At 43.4% G+C, this 27,365-nt stretch overlaps 1 protein-coding gene across 1 annotated transcript in view; it reads left to right on the top strand.

Annotated features, from left to right (window-relative positions):
- Positions 1-27,365, top strand: part of plcl1 (phospholipase C like 1) — a 110,073-nt gene that overhangs the window by 56,121 nt on the left and 26,587 nt on the right. Inside the window, exons 2-6 of the mRNA XM_028590389.1 lie at positions 19,455-19,529; positions 19,617-19,904; positions 21,058-21,163; positions 21,211-21,353; positions 23,806-24,197. Coding sequence (XP_028446190.1) covers positions 19,455-19,529; positions 19,617-19,904; positions 21,058-21,163; positions 21,211-21,353; positions 23,806-24,197 — 1,004 coding nt within the window. The remainder of the gene's footprint in view (positions 1-19,454; positions 19,530-19,616; positions 19,905-21,057; positions 21,164-21,210; positions 21,354-23,805; positions 24,198-27,365) is intronic.

Here is a 27,365-nt window from a genome sequence, read left to right as displayed (position 1 = left end):
CAAAAAGTGCCTCTTGACCGTACGAGACGTAATATGTGTCCATAACTGCAGGCGGCGCTAATCTGTATTGTCGCCCAAAAACATAAAATATTAAGGTGAATGATTGGTTTGAAAACCAGCAGCGGAACCAACGCGTTACGTGGGTCTGGCTGCTCCCGGATTTTACAACCGGGCATAATGGCGGCTTCGTTCAGAATACGATCTCATATTTTACGAAGATAGTTCACCGAAATGTGTTTCTGAAAACATTTTAAGCGAGAAATGCTTTCATTTCAGAAAGGTCAGTTTAAAAGATTTTCATCAGATCTTGAGAGGCGTCAGCCAGGCTCATCCTGCTCGTCATTTCTGGGTTAGCGCTCCACCAATCAGATTGGCCATTGAGTCCGACTGCCCGCCTTCCAATTCAATGTCAAATCATGTCAAATCGGCACAAATGAAGGCCGACGGACGACGGCACAGAACACACCGAACAGACTCGAGTCACCGACCTCGCCAGACTGTCCGACGGCCGATTATCGGCCCGGTGTGTCACCGCCATTAGACCTTTTCTTCCAGTGTTTTTAAAGTTTTTTTTTTTTACTCAGCATTTTATATGATTTTTCTGTATAGTTTTAAATACCGTATGTTTCTGTTTTGAACTTAACCCAATGTACTTAAACCCAATACATGTACCTTACCAGTCAAAAGTTTGGACACACTTTCTCAATGGAAAAACGTGTGTCCAAACCTTTGACTTGTACTGTATAAAAATGTGTTGAAAGGAAGAACACATGCAGATGAACTCCAATATAAAGTCACTCACATATTTCATATGCAAACCATACTGTCTTCAGACATAAATGGGGCAGATTTTTACTACAGAGAGTTTGAAAGCTCGGGGGAATATTCTTTCAGATCGTGTCTATTTATTTTTAAATGCAATGCGCTCACAGCTGCACGCAGCTACAGCTAACTGTGGGAACCCACGGTAACGTGGCGTAAGAACAGGACTGCAGATTTTCTTTTTCGCTGCAGTATCAAAGTACTTATTTCTTTTGCACAAACTGGTGGAGTTCAAATACACATGTTTGTTTGCGGAAATCCTCTCAGGCAATCACACAGGAAATGGGTGTGACACACACATTCAGAGTAGCACACGCGCGCACACACACACACACACACACACACACACACACACACACACACACACACACACTGTTGTTTCCTCCTCTCCTCTCTTTTTGTTTGTTCAGGATGAGGAAAAAACATTTTCATTATCCCACTCAGCGTCCTTCACCTGCGGTTGCTAGGCAGCGTCTGAAATCATACTGAAAATAGAACCCTAATAGCAACGGTGTGAATATAGAGTGTGTGTGTGTGTGTGTGTGTGTGTGTGTGTGTGTGTGTGTGTGTGTGTGTGTGTGTGACATGGAAGGGGTTGCATAACTGCTGTCTCGGCCAGTGCTGGTTCTTGTCTGACAGACCCACCGTTTGGCCTTCTGGAGACACACGCACACACGCACACACACACACAAACACACACACACACACACACACACACACACACACACACACACACACACACACACACACACAAACTGTAACTGTTCATCATTATCAAGATACCCCCCCCCCACCCCGAGATATACTGTATCTCCATTTAATTGCCTTTATAGTCAATTATTCAAAACGAGCTTCCTCCTCCTCTTCTTCATTCTTCTCCTCCTGCTCTGAAAGATTCATCAAGCCATTTGCTAAACATCTCCTTTTCAGAAGCAAACAGGGCTGCCATCCAACTGTCTCCTCTCTCTCTCTCCCTCCCTCCCTCCCTCCCTCTCCTCCTCAGCTTTGTTTTCACGACTCCTTCCCACAGTCAGAGGGGCAGGCATGGAGCACTCAGATGTCAGCCTGGTATTACTTTTTTATTTTTATTTGTGGAAGCTGATTAGGTGTTTTTTTGAGGTACCTACCTGACCTCTTCCTCGTCTTCTGCTCGTGCTTCTTCTCATTTTTCTCTCTCTTTTCCTCCCTCCATTCACTTATATTTTCCCTACAAGGCTCTGTTTTAATTTCTACCCCCAAGCCCCCCTCTTCAACAGCTGTCTTTTCTTTCTTTCCCGTCTCATCTCTTCCCTTCTCCTCTGCCTCCAGTCTCTCTCTCTTCCCCAACGTCTTACTCTCTCTGCCTCCTCCTTTCTTAATCTCTGTCACTTGGTCCTCTTTCTCTCCCTCCTCCTTTCTTTTCCCTTCTGCTGCTTCCCTCACTTTCTCTCCCCTCTCTTGATCTCACTTCCAGCTTAATCTTTCCTCCCTCCTCTCGCTCTCTCCCCGAGTGTGTGCGCGCTCGTCTGTTTGTGTGTTTATCTGTGCGCGTGTGTAGATATCCGCCGAGTCAGAGTCAGAGGCCCACCAGAGAAGCCGGGAAGCTTTACATAACAAATGTCCTCTTGACTTGGAAGTGTGTCATTGATTTGGATAAGGGCGGCTTTTGGCCACTGCCTAAATACACCCCCTCACCCACCCACTCCCCAGGCCTCTCTTCATAGCACTAATGCTCAGATGAAGGGATGGAGGAGGAGAAAAGGAGGGTGCGGATGAAGGGCAAAACAATAGAGAAGATTGGGAGAGATGGAATAGGGCAGAGAAGAAGGACGGAGAGGCGATCAACAGGGAGGGGTCGGGCAAAGTCAGACGAGAAGCCGAGGAGGTGCAGCGCTTAGAGGTAGGGCTGCACAATTTATCGCAATTGTATCGAAATCGCAATATGGACTAGTGCAATATCCAAATCGCTAGATTTGTTAATGACAAAATATGTGTCAAACCGTTCTGAATGAAGTATTGTGGTGCTGCAGAGACATCCCGGCCTACAAATCCTATCCTACAGACTAAAGAGAAAATATTTCCTTTGGTACAGATCCAAAAATCACACTATAATCATTTTAATGTCTTTCAATGTTTAATAATTTTCAATGAAAATGAGAATAATGATACAAAAACGATCATTCCCTCCAGTATCGTGAATCGTATCGCAATCGCAATGTCAGTCAAAATAATCGCAATTAGATATTTTCCTCACATCGTGCAGCCCTACTCACAGGGGACAAACCGGAGGGATTCAGGAGGAGAAAAGAGGAATGAAAGGAAGGAAATGGAGCACAGACAGACAGACAGAGTGACGAGGGAGAGGTGTCTGTCCGGGTGGGTTTGCTTCGTCCTCTGGTGTCACAATAGTTTAATTTATGTGCAGTGTGTTGCAAGGAGGGCGTTATCGGCTGTTAGAGCGAAATGTGTCGGCACGGACTAATGGAGTCTCAATAGATATGCAGACATCGGCCCTTTCAGACATGCACGTCTGTATATAAATGTGATGGCAATTCACTATGCTGCTCTCGTGTCTGAATTAGGGCTGCAACTAACGGTTATTTTCATCCAGAAAATTGTGAAAAATGTTGATTGGTGTTTCCCAAAGCCCATGATGACGTCCTCAACTCAAACCTATTCAGTTTATTGTCCCAGAGGAGTGAAGAAACTAGAAATTATTCCCATTTAAGAAGCTGGAGTCAGAGAATTTGAACTTCTTTTTTAACGACTCAAACCAATTAATTGATTATAAAAATAGCTGCTGATTAATTTAATTGACAACAAATCAATGAATCTTTGCAGCTCTAGTCGGAATAAGCCCCCGAGTCACTTTTATATAAAAGTGGTGATGTCGCAATGTTGTTTCCGTGTCACCTTCGACAAGTCTGAATGGAGAATGAAAACTGCAGAAGCACAAGATAAAAACATGCACACAGAGAAAGGGATTGAATGCCCGACTCAGTCTCCTAAAATCACTGTAATGAATCTATCATCTCAATCATCTCTCATGCACAAAGAAAAGCGAGTCATTTTAACAAACTGTAAAAGCGCAGTGAAAGAGCCAATCGAGGAGAGTCTTCTCAGATCAGCTTTTTCACTTTGGGGTGAAGACAAGAGATACATTTTATTAATTAACGCTTCAAGTGCAAAATGAGTTTTCAAAATCCATCAGCGATGCAGCCTGAGAGAGCACCGTCTTCATTCCTGCTATCACAAAAGTTTGAACTTGTGCTGCCTCTCCTCTCTCTCTCTCTCTCTCTCTCTCTCTCTCGTCTCCTTCTTGGGTATAGCAGTATCGCTCGAGCTTTGGGGCTCTTTCTGTAAATGTCATGTCTGATTGAAGTTGTAAAGCTGGGCAGAAACGGAGTGTTTTATTGATCCTGTATGTAGTGTTACAGTAACTCACATTAAATGTCTTAATCTGCCTGTCTGCACCGCCAGGCACTTTTATTTATTCGAACAAAGACGACTGCATCCTCAACAGTGTCGAATCAAAAGGAGAGAGTGGCTTTGAGCAACTCTACGATGAGTGGAAGTAAACTACTGAGCCAAGCTACAATACGTCTGTCTGTTCCACAGTAAAGTTCAGTTTTAAGATTACATGACTCCTCCAGTAATGTTAACACGACAGCAGCGATGAAGAGAATAAGACCGTAGAACTGCTCAAACTGTAAGACGGCCGACCAAAATGCCTGACTGGAAATCCAACCGATTGCCCCGAAAGGTGATTAATCAGGTGTTAGTGAGATTATACTGCAAGTCCAACGGCAACTAACCTGGCAGACATTCGTCCCGTTAGGGCGACCGAATCTGGGCTAAAATCAGGCCGAATCTATACGGTGTCTGTCCCGATTTAGGGAACATTACCGAAAAAGACACCAATGTCTGAATGACAAAAAATCCATCTATTTCATAGACAGTTGAAGCCAAAAAATGTTGTTTATTCAGTGTCTCATTGTTCATGCTCACACACTAATTTCAGGCATCCAAGCACCTACTATCTTTTTTTGACCAGTGGCATTTGTTTGTGTGTGTGTGTGTGTGTGTGTCTGTGTGTGTGTGTGTGTGTCTGTGTCTGTGTGTGTCTGTGAGCTTGTTTGTATGTGTGAAGGGAATCGGGAAAGGTGAAGCAGAAAGCCTTGTTGAAAGCCATCAGAGATTCTCTTCATTATATAAGGGCAGACGGGCAGAGAGCCAGGGACTAGCAGAGCCTGGTAATTGTGTGTGTGTGTGTGTGTGTGTGTGTGTGTGTGTGTGTGGCGTGCGTGCAAGCAAGCCTGTGGTGCAAAGGCTTTGATTGAAATGTCCCAATCAACTCTGATGTCCTTCACAATCATCTACAGTACAATCAACTAAAGGACACAGCAGGAGGCCAAAGCACAAGATTAGAGCCACAACGCGCTACTATTTTATACTAATGGACATCCGTTACATTCAAGCCATCGCCAAATTAGTTGATACAAAGCTAATTAAGCCCAATCAGCTCCACACAACTCTCTCTGTATTTCTTGGTATGATAAAAGAAAGTTGTATTGCATTTATTGTTTGGGGGTTAACCACACTAACCCTAACCCATTATTTTGTCTCAAAACTTAAGAGCTTTTTTCTTTCTATCAGTTACACTGTGACAACGTTGTACTCAGCAAGGTAATCACTGTACTCTTTTCTGTCTAAAACCTAAGTCCCACGGACTACTGTAAGAAAGACACATAAACAGAAGCAAGACTTGTTTGACTGATTTGTTTTTCCTTCTCTCTTTATACAATTATACGCTTCAGTAACTCGCCATGACTTCCCATTTTATACGCGCAGAAAACAAGAACCAAGTCTTTATTTGGTTGTGTTCTGTTTTCAATTTTCCAGATTGAAAGGGGGACACACACACACACACACACACACACACACACACACACACACACACACACACATTAATCACAGATCTCTCGAGGTTCAGGTCACTGCAGAGATGTAGAGCTCTGTAAAATGTAACAGGCCCGAACATTACAGCTTATTGCACTTGTTGTGAGAGTGATTTGACGAAGATAACTGCGGTGCATTTATATTGATCTAAATCAGACCGACAGGAGCCGTACTGTGCAGGAAGTGACACACAAATTCCACACAGACGCCGCTGTAGGAAGGTAAGAAGGGTTAGAAGTTATAACACCTTTTATAGGATGACTCAACCAATTACAATCAGTGGGCCTGCACTGCAATATCTTCACACGCACACACACATGCACTCTGCCACCCACACACTTGACCACACACGACACTTTCAGTCACAGATATCAATTAATCATCACGCTTTCTTTCGACTCCCTCTTTTTTTTTTATCCTCTATGACTCTTTCTGCTCCTCCACACTGACTCTCAGCACACTCTCTCCGTCTCCTCTTTCATCAGTGCTCAGTGTCTGTGTGCAATTTAGCGAGAAGGTAAATCAGGCTGAAAGACACACACACACACACACACACACACACACAAAGGCAAAAGTGCATCTTCAGACTTTTGTGACAGGCTATTTTCATCTTTTGGAGATTTTTGTGGCTCCTCTGTGACGCTGGAGTCGCTGTTGTTGGGTATCGTTTGAAAAATGTTCGATACCGGTACCAATACCAATCATTGATACCGGTTCCTAAACAATACTGTTTTCGATACCAATTTTATAAAACAAATTACAACATTACGGCACAAATCTTTTCAAGCATTTTTCAGCTCCTGCTACGTGTATCGTAGAGTTTCTCCTGTGTGTCTCTGTGACGTGTTAACGTTAGCAGCCAATCACAGACACTATTAGATCTTGGTAGAAGCATGCTGCATGCTGATTGGCTCACTGACGCTGATGAGATTTACACCTTAAGCCCAGTTCAGACCAAAGATCGTCTAAATATGAATGTGGATAACGTTAGTGGTATTGAGATGCTCGCTGCAGTTGCATTTCTAGTAAAGAAAAACACGTTTTCTTTCTCTGATTCATGGTTGTTCATTGTTCTAACGCCGTTGGGCGCTCTCTCTCTCTCTCTTCAGTTTTGCGCGACCATATAACGTTCCCGGAGCGTTGAGGCTCCGTCTGAAACCCTGCCATTTTGACCAGCATTTTGTAACATAAAATATAAAATGGATTATGGATCATTTTATTTCTATAGTTTATAGCTGACTCTACCAGCTGACTTCTCTATTGTCTGTAGAAACAGGTGACTGTCTCTTACGTTCTAAAACCACCCTCTGGAGACTCTGAGTCGCAGCGACACCATCAGCTGGTTTGAGTCGAGCTGAGACGGGCCGGTTCAGAACGCTGAAACTTTTCCCCGCGACGTTCTAAAACGGTTTTGTCTCGTCGCGAATCTTTGGTCTGAACTGGGCTTCACGTATTGAAATTAGGCGTTGAATGATGAGACATTTTTCAATACTCTGTACTTTAGATGTCTGTGCCCAAAAAGTATTGAATTTGGTACCCAGCCCTGGTTGGCCGTCTTGTTTTGTCTTAAAGCATAAACTGAGTCACTTGTTGTTCTGTAGTGCCTCCAGACTCATATTATGCTTTTTGGCTTTTCCCCTTTCCTTTTTTGTGTTATATATCTTTTTTGTGCATGTTATAGGTTAACAAAGTGAAAAAGCCCAAAGTCCCCCCCAAAGGGACTTACCATCTCCAACAGAAAACACTGTTCACAAACTGCTCCAAACAGCTCTATTGTAGTCCAGCCTTTACTTCAGAGACAAACGTGGTCACTTTGTAACACACGTTATAATGCTCGCCTAGCTGCTAGCATGGTACGCCCTCATACTCTGCTTCTGACTGGCTAGTAGTCCTTACCTAGGTACTGTCAGGGCACGCCCTCATACTCTGCTTCTGACTGGCTAGTAGTCCTTACCTAGGTACTGTCAGGGCACGCCCTCATACTCTGCTTCTGACTGGCTAGTAGTCCTTACCTAGGTACTGTCAGGGCACGCCCTCATACTCTGCTTCTGACTGGCTAGTAGTCCTTACCTAGGTACTGTCAGGGCACGCCCTCATACTCTGCTTCTGACTGGCTAGTAGTCCTTACCTAGGTACTGAGCATGTGCGACTCCCAACAAAGATGGAACAGAAGTGTGATGTCTCACTCTGTAGCTAAAACAGAGAGCTCAACACACAGGGTGAAAAGAGGAGCTGCAGCAATGTGCAGTACAACAAAAAAATATGGTGTTTTATTGAAAATTAAACCATGTAAACCTCTAAATACAATTTTGAACGTGGAAATGAGCATAATATGAGCACTTTAAGTCTGCAACCTGTGTTAACAAACCATCTGGCGCGTCAGGTTATTGTGTCTGTGCAACCCTCCACAGAAGTAGCAAAAATGTATCAGACAAGTGTATCTATAACCACATAATATTGTCAGTTAATAAGACTTTTAAATGATTAAAATGAAGTGTAAATGTGGTTGATATACGTGCCGAGCCCTGAATGCCTCTGTGTGTTCTGCGCAATTCTGCTGACTGTGATGCACAGCGGCCCGTCGTCTGCTGTGGATTAGTGGCTGTAAAACTGTGGACGCGGGCGGCAGCGCGGTAATCTATTGTGGTAATCTTCTGCCAATGTGCTAAGGGATTATTAGCCAGATCATGGGATCAGATTGGAACTGGATTTATGCAACTGCCAGGTGTCGGTCTGTTGTGTTCAGCAGTCTGAGTCTGTGTGGGTGTGTGTGTGGGTGTGTGTGTGTGAGTATTAGGCACAAGGTTTATAAGTTGTATAAACAAGTCAATGGATGGAAACATCGAGGCAGGGTGCAGGCACAGCGGAGGTGTTGATGAATGATCGGGTGTGTGCAGGATTGTGAGTTTTCGTCACAGCTTTAAACTGATTTTTACATCAACGTTCCATTGGCTTATTCAGTTCATTTCAGCTCATTCAGTATCTGTGCTACAGTTGATGAAGGTCGCGGCCTTTTACAGTTTGTGCATCTCCTCATTAAAGAGCGTGATATGCAGGGGTGTATACACGTGAGTGTCTTTTATTGCAAGGCCATAAAGGATAAAGAAGAAAGTTAGGCCACCAAGAAATATCGTATACAACAATGCTGTTTTTCTTTGGTGATTAGATTTAGTCCGTTTCCATTACAGAAAACAGTCCTCTTCTAGTTGTTCTGTAATATTAAAGTTACAGATAACAGATTTGACAGATGAATCGACTATGAAAAAAATAGTTAGTTCCTAACAATAATAATAATACGTTTATTTAATATTGCACCTTTTACAGAGCAAAGTCACAAAGAGCCAAGAGAAAGAGCCTTTCTCTTGGTGCACGTACTTTCATGCTGAAGGGTGTAGAGCGCGCTGCTGTAAACACTTGTGCATGCCTGTTACAAGGACCTATTGTTGTGTATCCATTTGTTCTGCCTTTGCTCTCGGTGTTCCCACTTGTTGCATCTCAATCCACTTTTCATCTCCCACCTCTCATCTATTCTTTCATTCAGTTTGCATTCAGTGTTTTTTTTAGATTTTTATTTCTGCGTGCTAATGTCCGAGACATTTTGCTCCGCTTTCCACTCAAGAACATCCTATCATTCGTCTCGTCTGACCTTTCTTTGCATCTCGTCTTCTTTTTTTTTTCCCCCTCTAGCTTTTGCTCCCATTTCTCTTCATGATCTCTCCATCTGTGCCGAGATTTTTTGTTTTTTCTTTCCCTGGCAGCAGCTCGGCGATGGAGAGAATGATCACATCTGAGAGAGAGAGAGAGAGAGAGAGAGAGAGACAACGGGGAGAGAGAGAGAGAGAGAGAGAGAGAGAGAGAGAGAGAGAGAGAGAGAGAGAGAGAGAGAGAGAGAGAGAGATGTGGATTATAACTGATAGATGTCCTTTTTGGCAAAACAGAGCGTTGCATTAAAGGTTTTTAGGAGGACGCGGCTATAGTTTCCTGGACGGCATCATGTCTCATGACCCGAGAGGTCAGTTGCTTACACACTCACACTCACACACACACACACACACACACACACACACACACACACACACACACACACACACACAGTCAATGTTTCCAAATGTCCACGCTGCCCGAAAGCATCACTGACCCGGCCAGAGAGAAGGACACATGGCCGCCCCCGCCCGGCCCCGTCCACCTAAATACCAGCTGACCCGCTTTCTCTAAGCTCGTCTGTCAGCCTTTTCGCTGACCAAATTAATACAAAAAAAAGACATTTTGTGGGACAGTTATGTGAACAAACAAAGACAAAAGCAAACCAGCTTTTATTGGAAACTCTGACCTCTCTGTGGCTGCCCACGTGCTGGGAGTTGTGGGAATATTGGAATTGGAAATCAATACGAGTTTGTGGAGTGAATGGGACAAGGCAACGATTTTCAGATCTTTCTCTCGCTCTACCTCGCTCCCCACCATCCCTCTCTCCGAGGCAACCACTGTGTGTTGTTTAATCGGGCTCTTCGTTTTTTTGTGGCCACAAAAACACGCTCAGTGTCTGGATTTAAACTTCGATTCACCTGTTCGTGTAAAACAGTTCCGATTCATGTGTTGCTTTCCAAAGCTTTCGAGCGCTCCACGTGGTCTTCCTCCGCGGATGTTTTCCAAACTTTAAGAGCAACTCCGCTCCCTATCTTTATAATGGAGCTAACCGCAGCTAACCGCTAACCGAGCCTTCAGTTCCCGTTCTCTCAGCGTTCGATTGCCATAAATCTGCTCAGATGAGCAGGGGTGTAGCACAAAGTTCTGGGCCCTGTAGAAAGGCATTTTCTACGGGCCCCTCCCCGCATCCACACCTATTCATTCTAGCATCTTTTTGGGCCCTCCTCACATGAGGGCCCTGGGTACTCCCCTTCCCCCCCCAGCCCGACACCCGTGTATGTACCTCTTATGCTCTTTTTTAATTTTTTTATTCCGTGGTGTTGTAGTTCTTTCTGTTGCTAGTCCAAATATAATTTTGCTGTATTACGACTACAAATGAGACCAACATGCAAGTTATGCAGCCAATCAGTTTTCGGGCCCTATTTTAACGATCTGAAACACAAGTATGAAACGCAAAACGCAAGTAGCTTTGTGGGCGGATCTCGGCTGCTGTTGCTATGATACCGGCGGGATAAATGACTGACCGATCCAAACACCTGAAGCGCATTTTCAGTAATATTTTTCCTTGTAATTATGTATGGTTTGCAAAAATGGGAACTGCTACGTCCGTGTAGACGAGTAAAGCAAAGTGATTGCGCGTTGTGCACACGCTACATTATGGCCAAGCATGCGCCCCTAAAACAGCATCCGAATAACGCGCTACTGACTTTAGACCAGGTTTTTCCTGGTCAGAGGCGGAATTGTAACTTGTAAATTGTAATTTGTCAAGTAATATTTGCCCGGAACACGCTTCCTCTTTTCGCTGAATCTCCCCCGGGAGCGCAAATACATTCCCTAATTTACCGACGTGCGTCTGTGGAGGGAAAAGTCCGCTGTGCGTCGGGTGCAAAATAGGAATGATACATGCGTCGGTGTACAAAGGCAATTGCACTGAGTGCAAGATAGGGCCCTTCGTGTGATTGGCGCTATTCTCTTTCAGATCGTACCACAGACATAAAACAGATTTTATTGTTCAGCTTTGGGGAAGTGCAAGTTAAGCCATACTTGGCTTGAAAAAACTGAATGTAGGGCTTAGTCGATGTTGTGATAAAGGTCTTAAATTTCATTCATAATGGTCTTAAAAAGGTCTTAAATTTGACTTGGTGAAACCTGCAGAAACTCTGCATATGTTGTTTTAGGAGACACTGTCAAACGACCAATTCTGTCGTTTAGGTTAGGAGGTTGTGTCGGGTCTGTCTCAGGTTCTCCCGTCTGTTCCCTAAAGTCTCTCCTACAACCAGATCGGTTGGATCCATCCGTCAGAGTCTCAGGAAACCGAGCCTGTGAGGGCCTGTGAGGGCTCACATCCACCCTGCGTGCTTACAGGACTTGGTGACAAACATTTAAAGCTTGACATTTAGCTCCTTCATGATCAGTTAATCATTGGACCTTATGTCCCCACAGTGGGAGCTCCAGCTGCACGTGTTGGCTCCTGGGGCATTTTGAAAGGAGGCTTAATATTCTCGTCATAAAGTATCACACGCAGTCTCAATGCTGTTTTATCATTTAATTGGATTTCTGTGAACCAGTGAGCCGTGTGTGTGTGTCTCTGTGTGTGCATGCGTGTGTGTGTGTGTGTGTACATAGTGTACCTTGTTTATTCCCATTCTGTGGACAGTAGATCAGCTGTGAGCGACAGCAGGTTTTCACATGCAGAGCCGGCCCTAAACAATGGGGTCCCCTAGGCAAGTTTTCAGCTGTATTTGTCGCTTTTGTTTAGCGTTTTTTTCTTGACATTTTTGTTGTTTGTTTGTTGTTTATTTCAATGTTTATTTCGATGTTTTTGTATTCAGAGGTTTTTTTTTTTTTTTTTTTTTACATTTTTTGAGCATTTTTCGTCTCTTTTCTTTGACCTTTGTTGCTTTTTGCCAATGTTCTCCGTCCCTTTTTTTTTTTTTTCAACGTCTTTGTCGCTTATTTTAACGTTTTTGGAGTTTTTCCGACATTCTTGTTGCTTTTTCCAACTTTTTCGCCCCTTTTCTTCGACGTATGGCACTTTTTCCCGACGTTTGTGGCGTTTCTTTCTTATTATCTTTAACTTTTCTTTCCTTATTTCGCCTGCCGGAGCCCCTAACACTTGCCTATACTGCCTATGCCACAGGCCGGCCCTGCTCACGTGGATCTCCTTGGGGGCAGAACAGCTTGTAAAACTATGAATCACTGTGTACATTTGCTTATCACATACAAACGATATTAACAGTGATTAAACGTTCAGTTTGTAACCACAGACTGTTGGTGTTGAAGCTGCGCGAGGCAGATCTGCTGTCAGTCTGTAATCCTGGGTTTCCAGCCCGAGCTCAGGTTGCCCTCGACGCCTTCATGTGCATTATTGATGATGATGATGATGATGATGTCAGGTTACTACTGTATGTCTGTTTGCTATTCACACGCTCAACAGATCCAATCACACAAACACAGACACGCAATATTTGGTTTCACACGCGCTCAAACATTCAAAAGCTGCAGCTTTTTCTAACTAGGTATAGCTTTTCGTAGTAAAAACACATGTACGCAGCGCCGGCCCGAGCCTTTTGGGGGCCCTAAACAGAATTTGATTGGGGGCCCCCCCCCCCCCACCACGCGGAGTCACCTGTGCTTGACGATTATTGACACAAATGTCACGCTATAATGTTACATTATAAATTAATGCAGTGAGGTTTATGAACTACTGTCCCCCCGGGGCACATATACATACATACATGCATAAGGACCCTCCCCCCCTATTCTATTTGGCCAAAAGTGGATGCAAACGATGAGGGTCTGGGGGTGCTCCCCCAGAAAATTTTGAATTTGGTAGATGTGATTTCCTGTATTCTGGTGCATTTTGGGGATGGTCAGCTAGAGAAGGGCAATACCTAAATTTGTTCAGATTCATAGCCTTTTGCTTTTTGATTTATTAAGGTAGTGACTTCACCCAACTACTTGGGCTTCAGGGCCAAACAATACTGACATACTCTGTGTTAGTAGGAACTAGGGCTGGGCGATATGGCCTCAAACAAATCCCTGATTTTTTCACAAAGAATCTGATTCATGATTTAAATCGATTCCCCCCCCCCCACACACACACACACACTTAAAATTAATCTGCAGATGACAAGATCTCACACACACACACACACACACACGGGCATGTATACCATTATGATTATTCATGCCAATTTTATGTAAATATTGGTTTGAGTGTTTTCCCAATCATTGTATTGGGGGGGCGCCCTCTGTGAAAGAGTGAAAAAATGATATTATGCTATATATTGAACAAACCTGTGAAACGACATTTTCCACAATAGAAACATGATTTAAATGAGAAAAATTACTTTTCTAGCTATAAAAATGGCAGAATCACCCACAGTGCAAGATATTTCAAAAACCGCTTCATACACGCTTCAAGGTGACGCTAATACGTTGTTAACAGATATTCACAAAGATGTATAGCCCAGCAACAATCTATCTAAAATAACACCTTTTGGGAGTACCATTCATGATATATAGTAAAATATTGAAGTTGTGGGAAGTTTATATGGCTATACTGTATGTTTCATCCGTCCCCCTATGCTGTTTCATGCGTCCCGACCAGGAGGGACGAATGAAACATTACGCACGCCCCACTTCTGCTGTAATAATTCCTGAACGGTTTTGTTCAAAGCTGAAAATGCAACTGTATTTGACAGAAGACAGGTGTAGGTTGCTAGTGAAAAAATATTAGCTTTCAGTGCGATACGATCGCTTTGTAATTACGTTTAATTAAAACGTGGTTTCAATTGTCCTGGCTCTCCCCTATATAATAATGTTATATATTCAACAACCACTAAACGGATGCGTGAGATAAAGCTGTTTTCACACACACAGGTAATTCACTTCTCGTTCCTCAGTAAAAGTTCAATTCATTTTAACTTTAGTCGCGCAACCTTGCTCCTGTTTTCACCTGTTGCTGAGTAACGTACATTAACATGCCATGGTCTCATGAGTGTAGCATACCTGTAGCCATCTCCTTCGTAGTAACTAGCGGTAAAAACAAACGTCGAAGAGGAGCTCCGTGCTACAGAGTGCCGATTGCTAGTTGTTGTAAGCCGCTACAGACCTCCGTCACAGCTCGTTCGTATCAGCGGCTTTTAGCTAGTAGATGTGTTGAGCCGCATCAGAGTTCTTCAACACCGGGTCCGGTGCTCCATGGTGCTCCGTTAGGTAGGTGGTAGTTCAGTAATCCGAAAATAGGTGACTTTGAGCCGGGTACAGAGCACAATGAGCTGCCGGTCATTTTGGCGGATATTGCGGTTAAGTAAGTAATAAAACGAGTAGTTAAGAAAATAACTAATGTTAGCCTCTGTCGCTGCCGTGTCGCTGCCATATATGTCAATGGTCGCTGCCATGTTGTTTGTGTATCACTATGGCAAAAGCGCGGGGGGAGGGCTGGGCCCATTCGGAACTACGGGAGCCCAGATGGGACCATCGGCGAATGTTAAGAGGTAAAAACAACACTCGGTTGGGGGCCCCCTAGTGGCCAGGGGGCCCCAAGCAGCCGCTTAGTTCGCTTATGCCTCGGGCCGGCTCTGCATGTACGTGTTTGTATCACCTCCAATTCATCTTCAGTGTTTATTTTTTCAACGTTCAAGGCTTTTTTTCTGGGGTTCATCACTAGTTTGATTTTTAGGTATCCTGTTCTGCATTTTCCTTCAATAGAAGCTCCCCTATGTCTCTTTTATTTATAAATTGGGTAAATGGCTTCCAAATGTTCTCATATACTGCCAATTTGTTTTTTAATAGATATGCTATTCTTTCCATGGACATGCATTGCGCCACATTGCCACATTGATCCAAGCACCAATTGTAGGTGCCTCCATTTTTTTTCCAGTTGAGAGCTATAGCTATATTTTGCCTGTAATATAGTAAAATCAATACATTTATATTCTTGGGGTTTCAGATTTAGGTCTGTTGGATACAGGTGCAGCAAAACCATCTTGGGGTCGAGCGTTAAAGGCTTTTTTCTTAAACTCTGAAGCCATTTCACTTATTGAGCGGAAGCAGCTACATCAATACAGTGTATCTGTATCCGTACAAACACTGACTGATGGAGGTAACAGGGGAAATGTCTGCACACAGGGGACGTGGCCGGCGCTCTGCACTCAGCGCCACATTTAATTACTGCTGTCATTTCAGCCAAGAGCATCGCAGCTCGTTACAAATCAGTGAAGAGCTCGTATCAGTAAAAGCCCCGTGCTGCAGCGCTAATGAAAGTTAACTTAACATTGACATTTTGCTCAGCAAGCAGAGAACGAGCTGCCAATCAATCTGTCATTAGCTGGAGATAACCAGAGGCAGGAAGCAGGGTTACCAAATAGATAGTGAGTGTGTGTGAGTGTGTGTGTGTGTGTATGTGTGAGCTTGCGTGCAAAAACAACTGTACCGTAACTTTTATACAAACAGCTTGAAATAGGGTGGGAATGAGTAAACTAAGATTTGTACCTCTGTCTCCATTTGTGAAAATCTGAATAAGGCTGCAATCAGCAATGTTTTTCTTTACTGTTTGTTCTATAAAATGTCAGCGATTTTGAGACCACTTCATCACAATTTCCCCAGACATCAAGTTGACATAATGAAGTCCCAAACGCAAAAATAATGAGGGCCTCTCACCTCTTTGAATATGTATTTAAGGGAGAATCATGCAAATAATAAGAGGAGACATGTTAACAGAGGAGAATCCTGTGTAACGCTGGATTTACTGATGTCACCGTGTCAATTTTGGGTGAAGAATTCCTCTCAAAAGAAGACATAAATAGTGCAGGTGGGCTTTATATGTCTGCAGAGGGAGAATATATAGTCAAATATAGTCTTATATGCAATAAAACTAAAACCTGATTTTTACAGTTTTTCTCAATTGCTTTGGCACAATCGTCAATTGACTATTAAACTTTGTCAAACTATATGACTATTTACATGAACATTAGGCCAGTTGTTCACATGGCTATAGTCATTTATAGTTGCTTTGGCACAAAATGCATTGAGTGAGCCTTATAGGTCAAAATAGTTAGCATTCATTTGCCATTAAATCAAATTACTCCCAAATGCAACTATACACATGTTCAATGTCTAAATCCCTACATGCAAAATAGTGCAACCAACAATCACAATAACCTGTTGCACATTAGATACATAATAGGTATGTGGTATTGTTGTAAAAGTTGTCAGATGGATAGACTTTGACTAGATTCGGAACAATTTACTATTATTTCCTCACAATGTAGAGCAACCAAACACAAACACAAGGTGACAGTTGACGATATCACAGGAGATTTTTGGAAGGGGGGTGGGCTGCGTCATGCCTTGTTGCATTGCAAGGGAGGATGTTGACAAGTTGTTGACAATTGTAAGGTAGTTTCAGTAAATCGGTTGAGAAAAGCTGTAAAATTGTTGCAGATTGCCTGCTCAGCTCAGGGTCCAGAACCAGAGGAACCCAAATGATTGGTTTCCAGACGGACTGACAGCAGTTTCCTCTTTCAATGTGTGAAACCTCATTTTTCCTCTGAAAACCATTTCAAAAACTCTTAAATGTTAATGGTGATTGTTTTCTGGTTTCACACCTGCGCAGTTTTGAGGAAACACGTGTTCTTGAAATATGCATGAAAAGTTCCTCTTCTCACGCCTCTGCATGCACGGAGCTTTTATCACTGCTTAGGAAAAAAATTTCCTGCGAGCCAGCTCACCAGGCTTAATAAGGATGTGATGATCAGGAAGATGATGAGAAAATAACAACCCCAGAAATATCCAAATCCAAGCCAAGAATGTTTAGGATGCAATATTAAAACATCGGCATAGTTTCCACAGAAGGAAACCCTCTCCGTAGCAGATCAGCAACTGTCTGGCCAAATCTGCTGCACTCATCGCCGGTGTCCTTCACCAGCTTCTCTTGGAGGTCCATCCGGTAGACATTGGCACTGAGGATGGCTCAGTAGGTGAAGTGGATGGCACAGAGTTGGAATCTGAGGATGTTGTTGAGGTCTGTTCCTGTGACACACAAAAAGAGAGTTGGTTGGTCTTTGTCTGTGCATTTGTGGTCTGTGCAGTGTGATTTGCGACCAGAAGTCTGTTATAAGATATGGAATTAGCAGCGCTATGAAAACAGCATATCAAAACAACATTTACAGATGTACTATGTACCATGGCAACACGTATATGGACAACCTGATAGCTTTGTTAGCTAGCTTAGTAGCCCACATAAACAGAGGGAAACAACAACCTTAGCGCTATAAAAACAGCATATCAAACCAACATTTTTAGCATGCTATGTTATGCTACATTTTGTTTGCACAGATGTTACAGACTATGTACCATGGCGACATGTATTTGGACAACCTGATAGCATTGTTAGCTAGCTAGCTTAGTAGCCCACACAAAACAGAGGTTAACAACGAACTTATATTTACCTTAGAGTTGAAATTTGAGTCCGTGTCCCGGTGCTTGACATGGGGTGCCAGCCAGGACAGAAAATGGTATAGAGCAGGCACATTTTTGCCACCTGGATCACCGCTTCTTGGCGCCAGCTTTTTGCGGAGCCGAACAAATTTGTCCCGCAGGCTTTTCCACCGTTTCATGCACTCCGTGATGTTCAGTCTAACATTTTGGGAAATTTCCCTCCATGAATTGTTTGCCATCTAATCTTTGTAGCGCGCCGAAGACGAGTTATAAAGATGGTCGTACTTTCTTACTTCCTCTATAAGACGCTCCTCGACTTGATCCATCGAAACAAACAACTCCGGGCAAAACAATGGCGTTATAGAGGGATGGGAAAACCAGAAAAGCTACACGCCAGAAATTATGTATTATCTGACCAATCACAGTCCTTGCGCAGAGGGGTCTGCGGGGCTACGCCATCGATTTTACGCACGACTATAAAATGGCCTTAAGTGTAGAAACTGCCAGCGTACCAAGTGAAGCTGTATTGAATATTTCGAAGCTTCATTCATAGCGTTGACATTCTAATTCTAGATCAACATTCGAATGCAGAACTACACGTAAAGATCAGGCTCCACTAATATTATGAGAATCAGACTATTTGTAGAGTTACATTGTCACACGTTTTGCATTCTTGGCCATTTGGTTTTAACCTCAAAACTCGAATAAAGTTGCGTATGAGAAGGATTTTCTGTGTAGAAAATTTGGTAATACATTAGTTTTTAATGTATTATTTTATTCTGAGTTGATTTGTTTCGTAGCGTTCTTTTATAGGGCTTTTTAGTTAACTCACTAATCGGAGTATGAGCTGATGCCTTCACGCAGAAGGTACAGGTTACCAAACTGCAAGCTTAACAGGTGTACGTTCTCATTTGTGCCGCTTTCAATCAAATTAATGAATAATAAGTGATAAGTAGTGTGTGTGTGTGTGTGTGTGTGTGTGTGTGTGTGTGTGTGTGTGTGTGTGTGTGTGTGTGTGTGTGTGTGTGTGTGTGTGTTTTGGCTGCAGTGACGTATGTGTGACTAATACTACTAAGTAATATTTGTGGTACTTACCATTATGGTTATAGGATGTGCAATGGCTGATAGGGTACTCGTGCAATATTTTTATATATACGCTATGTTGTATTTAATATGGTATTATGCAATTGGGCATTGTGCAATACAGAAGTTGTTGACCACAACATGAGTTAACGGGAAATCATTATCAAAATGAAGTGTAATACGAGGAGGAGGATGTGTTGTGGGTTCTGAGGAAAGATAAGGGGGGGGTATAGTGTGCGGTTTATTAGATGTTCATTGAAGCATTGGATGAGATAATGTATGATTATGTTTCTATGTAGGTTAACTGTATGTTTATTATGTGTTTATGGACGATGCGTCGCCATTTTGTTTCTCTCAAATGCCCAAGATGAATTTCTCCTATAGGAGACAACAGGCTTATCTTATCTTATCTTATCATCTTATTCTTTTTAGACTGTTCCTTGAGGCTGATTGTTCGTCTGTATGTCGAAACGCTTCTTCTCGTTTTGACCTCTTGGCCCTCTGTCTTTGTCTTCTCCCAGGATCCCTCCGTGCAGAAGGTGGGCGGAGGCAGGAAGAAGACAGTGTCCTTCAGCAGCATGCCCTCTGAGAAAAAGGTAAAGTATTCTCATAGAATGACATAATCATAATAATACTAAAAACCTTTTGTTGTACTGCTTGTAATAGTTGCTTTTCCATCCCAGGTGAGCAGTGCAGCGGACTGTTTGGCGTTCATGCAGGGCGGCTGTGAACTGAAGAAGATTCGTCCCAATTCCAGAGTTTACTGTCGCTTCTTCATGCTGGACCCCGACCTCAGCTGCTTACGCTGGGAGCCGTCCAAGAAGGACGCGGACCGGGCTCGGCTGGACGTCTCCAGCATCAGAGAGGTCCGCACCGGGAAGAGCACCGAGACGTTCCTGCATAACGGCCCTCTCTCCGAGCACCTGGCCGAGGAAGCGGCCTTCTCCATCATACACGGAGACGACTACCAGGTAATAATAAGAATAATAATCATCTTTATTCATAGAGCGCTTTTCAAAATCCACATTACAAAGTGCTTCACAAAACGGTGCCAGTCATAAAAACATCAGCTTTTTAAACTACTATCTGGGTGGCCGGGTTAGCTCAGTTGGTAGAGCAGGTGAACACGTATAGAGGTTTACTCCTCGACGCAGCGGCTGCTGGTTAGACTCCGACCTGCGGCCCTTTGCTGCATGTCATCCCCCCCCTCTCTCTCTCCCCCCTTTCATATCTGGCTGTTATTTCCATTAAAGGCTGAAATCCCCCAAAAGAGATGTAACAATTCCCAATGTTGCTGCACAATATAATTGTCTCTTTCAGTCAAAAATATTTAGTGATTTATTACTTCTTAAAACAAATTCAAGTTTTGAATGAATCCCAGGACACATCTTTTGGTTATTTCACTATTATGTGATCCAGATAATGTAACGTTATCCCCCACCTAGCCGTATATATATATATATATATATATATATATATATATATATATATATATATATATATAAATAGTCATCAATGTTTCTTTACTTATGTTTTTTTCTAACTGTATCCCCCTTATCATTTTTGTTGCATGTATAGGGACAAGTGCCAACAACTAACAATTTAAATAATAATAAAAAAGATATAGTCCTCCCAAAAAAAAAGGGGGGTAGGTGGTGATAGTGGGCAAAATAAAGTTATTTAATCAGCGGGTTTGTTGGGCAGATTCCGTGCCAGAAACACAAGCAAGTTCACTTTCACTGGCCTGAGGCAGCTAAAGCCCAGGATGTTTGGAGTTGCTATGGCAACAAGTGACAGCTTAAGCTCAACTGTCCGACCAATAATCACATACTGTATATAATTACAATTTGGCACATCTAAACAAAATCCACAATTACCATCAAAGGTCGCACCCCTTAGGACCTTAGCTAATGTTAGCAATTAATTGCAGGTAAACAAAGAAACTGCAATTACGTAAAAGAAATTGCGATTAGACAATTATGTAATAACTGTTACAGGCCTAGTTACCATGTTAATGTTGTTTCATCCTTCTACAGTGAATAATCTTACAGTCATACAACCTGTCGACGTTCCCATCCTTCCATCCATCGACGCAGTAATCTCTTTCTCTGTCCCTCCCTGCAGTCTCTGGACCTGGTTGCACTGTCGGCAGACGTGGCCAACATCTGGGTGACGGGCCTTCGCTACCTGCTGGCCCACCCGTCAGTCATCGGGGGTGCTGGGGGAGGAGGTGGAGGGGGAGTAGGGGGGCTGGGGGAAGGAGGGGCGTGGCGGTAGATGGCACCCTGGGAGAGAAGATGAGGAGTGAGTGGCTGGCGGCCGAGTTCGCCCAGGTGGACGAAGACGGCTACGGCATCGTGTCAGAGGACGTGGCCGTCGCCACCATCTGTAAACTCTGCCCCGGTATCAAGGAAGCCAAGGTGAGAGGGGCGGGCATTTAAAATCATACACCTTCATGCATACGCTACATGCACATGGGAGCAAAATGATGTAACCGTGGCCAGAAAAACTAGTTTGCTGGTTGCTTTTCAGTTTCAAATATGAAGCTGTACACCACCAGTTGCAAAAACACATTTCTGTATAATTATTTTACCTTTTGGCTTCACTCCAACGAAATCATGCTCATGCTCGTCTTCCTCCTCAGTTTCATGCCTGTCCGATTTGTCGGTTAAAGGGCAACCTGGATCTTATTTCCCTATGTGTTTTTGTGTGTAAGCGACTGATGGTAACAACAATCTTTGAAATTGGTCGAGTATTAAGGCCGGTTACACACTGCACGCGTTGCGTGTCAGCTGCGTGGGGTGTCCGTTTATATTTCGGCTCCCATGGTAACAGGTTAGAGCTTACACACTGCCGGCGTGAGACGCGTGCCTGCTAGAAATAGAACCGACGCCTATTTTTCACGCGAGACGCGAGCGTGTTGGAAGCGTTTCCAGGCAAAATAGAATAGGAAAATCTGTTTCATTTATTAATGTGCATTTGTGTCATTTAGACTCACACAAATGACATCTTGATGTTTGAAAGTCTAGGTTTTGACATCAATGTAGATATAAATGTAATACAAAATTTCAGAGAAAATATTTTCAAATATTGCACCTATCATACAGAACGAAATATTCTGTAACATATTTTGCAGTCAATACTGCCGATGTTGTCTTGCTTTAATCAAATCAGTAGGTTATATATAAATGGTAGGATAGGCTACGATAACAACGTAGTGTGTGATCTGAGTGACGGTCCAACATCAGATAGGCTATATAGGCTCTAGCTACACTAAGTTGTTATAAACAGACCCATTTTTCAGAGTTTGAATCTGTCGGCACTATGTCCCGAGATCAGCCCTCCCTGTACCTAGCAGCAGGAGCAGCGTCGCGTCAGACACGCTTCTGGTGTGTAGGACACAGAAAAATCCACGCAGCTGAGACGCAACAGAAACGCCACGCTCGCGCGACGCGTGCAGTGTGTAACAGCCTTAAGTGTGAACGCTGTAACCCGCAGCCACAGACCGGGCGGCAATGTAACTCTGACAACATTATAGAAAGGATCCCTACATAGATAGGCCTTTTTAAAACTTCTTTAAGACCTTTCTGTTTAACCAGAAACAGCTCTGAGGTCGTTAGCTCTAAACCCACCAGACTTTATTTTGACCACAACTAGAGTTGTGATGGTTGGAAAAGTGGAAAGACAATCCAAAACGGCTTTTCACAGTTTTATTTTGTTTCTGTGACTTTGAATGAAGTGTATTTTACGATGCTAAAATTACTGTTTATTTACGTGGAGTCTGGTGGGTTTAGCAAACAGAATTTGGTGGATGTTTTTATGTTTAAAGGATCTTACTCTTTAACAGGAAGGTCGACCTCCTTAGAAATCCTTTCCATAATGTTGTCACACACTTAGAATATTAATCTGAGCCTGTCAGTGGCAAAATGAGCACTTTTGTGAAGGTAAATACAAGCTGGACATTTGCCCTGTTAACTTCCATTGTAGCTTGTTTCGCCACTACCGACTGCAGAGATCTCTTAATACTGGACCAATGTCAAAGATTGTTGTTCCCATCAGTCACTTAGAAACTAAAACAGGAAAATAGGGTAAAAGAAGTGCAGATACACACAAGTCTGTGTCACTTTCCTCTTCCTGTTTCACCTGCTGCATGAATAAAGTGAGCTTTGTTTCCCTGGAAACAGAGAGAGAGAGAGAACATAGAGATGTCTTGGGTCAGACAGGTGACATGACTGCCGAATATCTGCAGAAACATTTTACCGAGGTGATATCGGAGAGGGAAGATTATTGCAAGCACGGGCTGAGCACAGAAGAAGATGAAACGATGGAGGAGGAAGCAGATGAAAGGAAAAGATGGAGAGATGACAGAGAAGAAACGATTAATACGTTGTGTTGTTTAATGGGTCACTTTGATATCCTTATTGAAACAAGATAACTAAAGTTTAATCAAGTCTCAGTGATTGAACGAGGCTAACTAATTACCGCACTTCATCTCTCGCTCAATAGCGGGGGGAACAAAGATTGAGCTACTTGTACTTTACTTGAGTCTTTTCTTTTCATGCCTCTTTCTACTTCTACTACGCTACATTTCAGAGAGAAATATTGTACTTTTTACTCCACTACATTCATCTGTTACAGCTTTAGTTACTAGTTACTTTACACATTTAGATTTTTTTTTTACACATAACACATGTAGTTTATAAAATATGATGTCTTATTATAATCTAAGCTACCCTTTCCTGATGATACTTAAATACTTTTACTTGTAACAGTATTTTTTACAGTGTGGTATTAGCACTTTTACTTAAGTAAAAGGTCTGAATACGTCTTTCACCGCTGCGCACAATAAACCTTCCTTTTCTCTTCCCACAGGTGCGTCTGCGTTTTAAGGAGATCCAGCGCAGCAAGGAGAAGCTGACCTCCCACGTGACCTGCGAGGAGTTCCACGAGGCCTTCTGCGAGCTCTGCACCCGGCCCGACGTCTACTTCCTGTTGGTGCAACTGTCCAAGGACCGCGAGTGCCTGGACCCTCAGGACCTGCGCCTCTTCCTGGAGACGGAGCAGGGTTTGTCTCTGGCGACCACCGAGGGATGCTGGGAGATCCTGAGGCGCTACGAGCCCTCGGCCCAGGGTAGGGAGAGGGGGCTGCTGGGTCTGGATGGATTCGCTCGCTACCTGCAGTCTCCGGAGTGCCAGCTGCTCGACCCGGAGCACCTGGGGGTCTGTCAGGACATGAACATGCCTCTGTCCCACTACTACATCAGGTGCGTGTGCGGTGATTAACAAGAATCAGACTCAGAAAAGAATCAGAAAATATTTATTGCCAGGTAAGTAGCACATACTAGGAAATTGCTTTGGTTTTCCTCGCCACTGCCGCAATAGCCACTGCTAGTGCTTGCTCTTGGGGGAATTACTGGAATTTTTGGGTCTTTGTAAATTATAGAGTGTGGTCTAGACCTACTCTATCTGTAAAGTGTCTTGAGATAACTCTTGTTATGATTTGATACTATAAATAAAATTGAATTGAATTGAACATACTGTATTAACATATTTAAACATTATTATGAAATAAACAAACAATAAATACAGAAACAAATAACACAGATATAACTGAATAACATTTCGAAATAAAAAAGAGGCTGCATTTATTAGTGTAGGATGTGCAAAAAATATTTCAGGGAGGTGCAAAGTTCAGATAAGATAAGTTAAGATAAAATAAGATGAGAGGGGGGAAAGCGGGGAACCATCCAAGCTGTGTACAGTAAGGATGGGACGCTGTTGACCTCAACTGAGAAGGTAATAGGGCGGTGGAAGGAGCACTTTGAGGAACTCCTAATACTAACTAATACACCCTGATGGGGGTTTGTCGTCGATATCCCTGGGGGAAGTCGCTGAGGTAGTCAAACAACTCCACAGTGGCAAAGCCCCTGGGATTGATGAGATCCGTCCAGAAATGCTGAAATATCTGGGTGTGGAGGGGCTGTCCTGGTTGACACGCCTCTTCAACATTGCGTGGAAGTCTGGGACAGTGTCAAAGGAGTGGCAGACTGGGGTGGTGGTTCCCCTTTTCAAAAAAGGGAGATCAGAGGGTGTGTGCCAATTACAGGGTGTGTCTGGGTTCTCGGCAGGAAGTCGGACTCGTTTCAGGTGAGGGTTGGCCTCCGCCAGGGCTGCGCTTTGTCACCAATCCGGTTTGTAACATTTATGGACAGGATATCGAGGCGTAGTCGGGGTGGGGAGGGGTTGCGGTTCGGTGGGCTGGGGATCTCATCGCTGCTCTTTGCAGATGATGTGGTCCTGATGGCATCATCGGCCTGCGACCTTCAGCACTCACTGGATCGGTTCGCAACCGAGTGTGAAGCGGTTGGGATGAGGATCAGCACCTCTTAATCGGAGGCCATGGTTCTCAGCAGGAAACCGATGGAGTGCCTTCTCCAGGTAGGGAATGAGTCCTTACCCCAAGTGAAGGAGTTCAAGTACCTTGGGGTTTTGTTCGCGAGTGAGGGGAAAATGGAGAGGGAGATTGGATCGGCGCAGTGGGGGTGGTATTACATTCAATTTATCGCACCGTTGTGACGAAAAGAGAGCTGAGCCAGAAGGCAAAGCTCTCGATCTACCGGTCAGTTTTCGTTCCTACCCTCACCTATGGTCATGAAGGCTGGGTCATGACCGAAAGAACGAGATCCAGGGTACAAGCGGCCGAAATGGGTTTCCTCAGGAGGGTGGCTGGCGTCTCCCTTAGAGATAGGGTGAGAAGCTCAGTCATCCGTGAGGAGCTCGGAGAGAGCCGCTGCTCCTTTGCGCGCCGAAAAGGAGCCAGTTGAGGTGGTTCGGGCATCTGGTAAGGATGCCCCCTGGGCGCCTCCCTAGGGAGGTGTTCCAGGCACGTCCAGCTGGGAGGAGGCCTCGGGGAAGACCCAGGACTAGGTGGAGGGATTATATCTCCAACCTGGCCTGGGAACGCCTCGGGATCCTCCAGTCGGAGCTGGTTAATGTTGCTCGGGAAAGGGAAGTTTGGGGTCCCCTGCTGGAGCTGCTCCCCCCGCGACCCGACACCGGATAAGCGGATGAAGACGAATGGATGGTTGGATTAAGATAAGATAAAATAAGATAAGATAAAGTAAGATAAAATAAGATAAGATAGACTTTATGGATCCCATAGTCTATTCCGCCGTATGTCCCTCTTTTCGGCTGGATGTCTGTTACCTTACCCTCTTTCTTTGTGTTGGCATTTTAAACTCCGGTGGATTTGTGAGGACTATGGTTAACTGCTCCTCAGATCTTTGCAGGGTAAATCCAGACAGCTAGCTAGACTATCTGTCCAATCTGAGTTTTCTCTTCGCATGACTAAAACTACTTTTAAACGTACACGTTCCACCAAAGTGGAAGTTCCTTCCCGAGGCTAATTTGCAGAGGCACCGGGGCTCCATCCGGCACGTAGCGCCGCCGATCACGATTGTGATTGGTTTAAAGAAATGCCAATAAACCAGAGCACATTTTCCTCCTATCCCAGAATGCTGTGTCGACTAGCCAGACCCTCCTCCGCAGCACTGTGGAGGAAGGTTTGGCAAAGCGAGACTAAGGATCCCACAATGAGGAAATTCACTTGTGAAAGCAGCTCAATGCAGTACAACAAATAACAAAAAAACACATAAATATAAATAGGATAAAAAAATACACAAGGAATAAAATAGGAAATAAAAGTTTATTTTGTACGTATTAAAAATAAAAAAAATGTACAAGCAAGAAAACCAAACAAAAAGAAGATACTCAGCAAACCCATCTTTCAAAATGATTGTAAATGATTCTAATAAGGGTCTCCATGTTGAAAAAGGAATAGGAAGAAGTTAAACATTTTTTTTTTTCTTTTTCAATAAGAAGAGAGTAATAACTGTAATATGTACAGTACACACACTTCTTGTATTTACAGGTGGGGAGAATATATATACAGATAAATGTACAGATGAATATGAAACGGCATATGGCACAGGCCCTTATAATTTACAGTTAATCTGTTTAATAATTAGAGCACATGAGTCCAGTCTTTAGCCACATGATTCCACTATTAAGAAATCTCTTTATCAGCTGAATATTTCTGAATGAATTCACTCGACGGCTCCTTTCTTGTCTACTCATCTGCCAGATGGTTCTGCTTACTCACTGTGCTCTGCATGCCACCAAAACAAACATTTGAGAAAAAATATGCACATCATTAAATGGGACATATTGTGCCAGAATTACATTCTATATATTAGGTCATTGTATGTCTTTCTTGAGACTGTAAACTACCACATTGCTACACAATATCAAGCAACATAAGATTAATTGTGCAGTGTTAATATTGCCTTTAAAAGTTGGGGAAAAGGGAGGGCGGTCTTATATTTTGTATATTATATATAATAAATAAACATAAAAAAATATATTAGAGATGC

This window comes from Perca flavescens, chromosome 11 (genome assembly GCF_004354835.1).
Source record: "Perca flavescens isolate YP-PL-M2 chromosome 11, PFLA_1.0, whole genome shotgun sequence".
Taxonomy (NCBI): Eukaryota; Metazoa; Chordata; class Actinopteri; order Perciformes; family Percidae; genus Perca; species Perca flavescens.
This window is presented reverse-complemented; position numbering and strand designations above follow the sequence as displayed.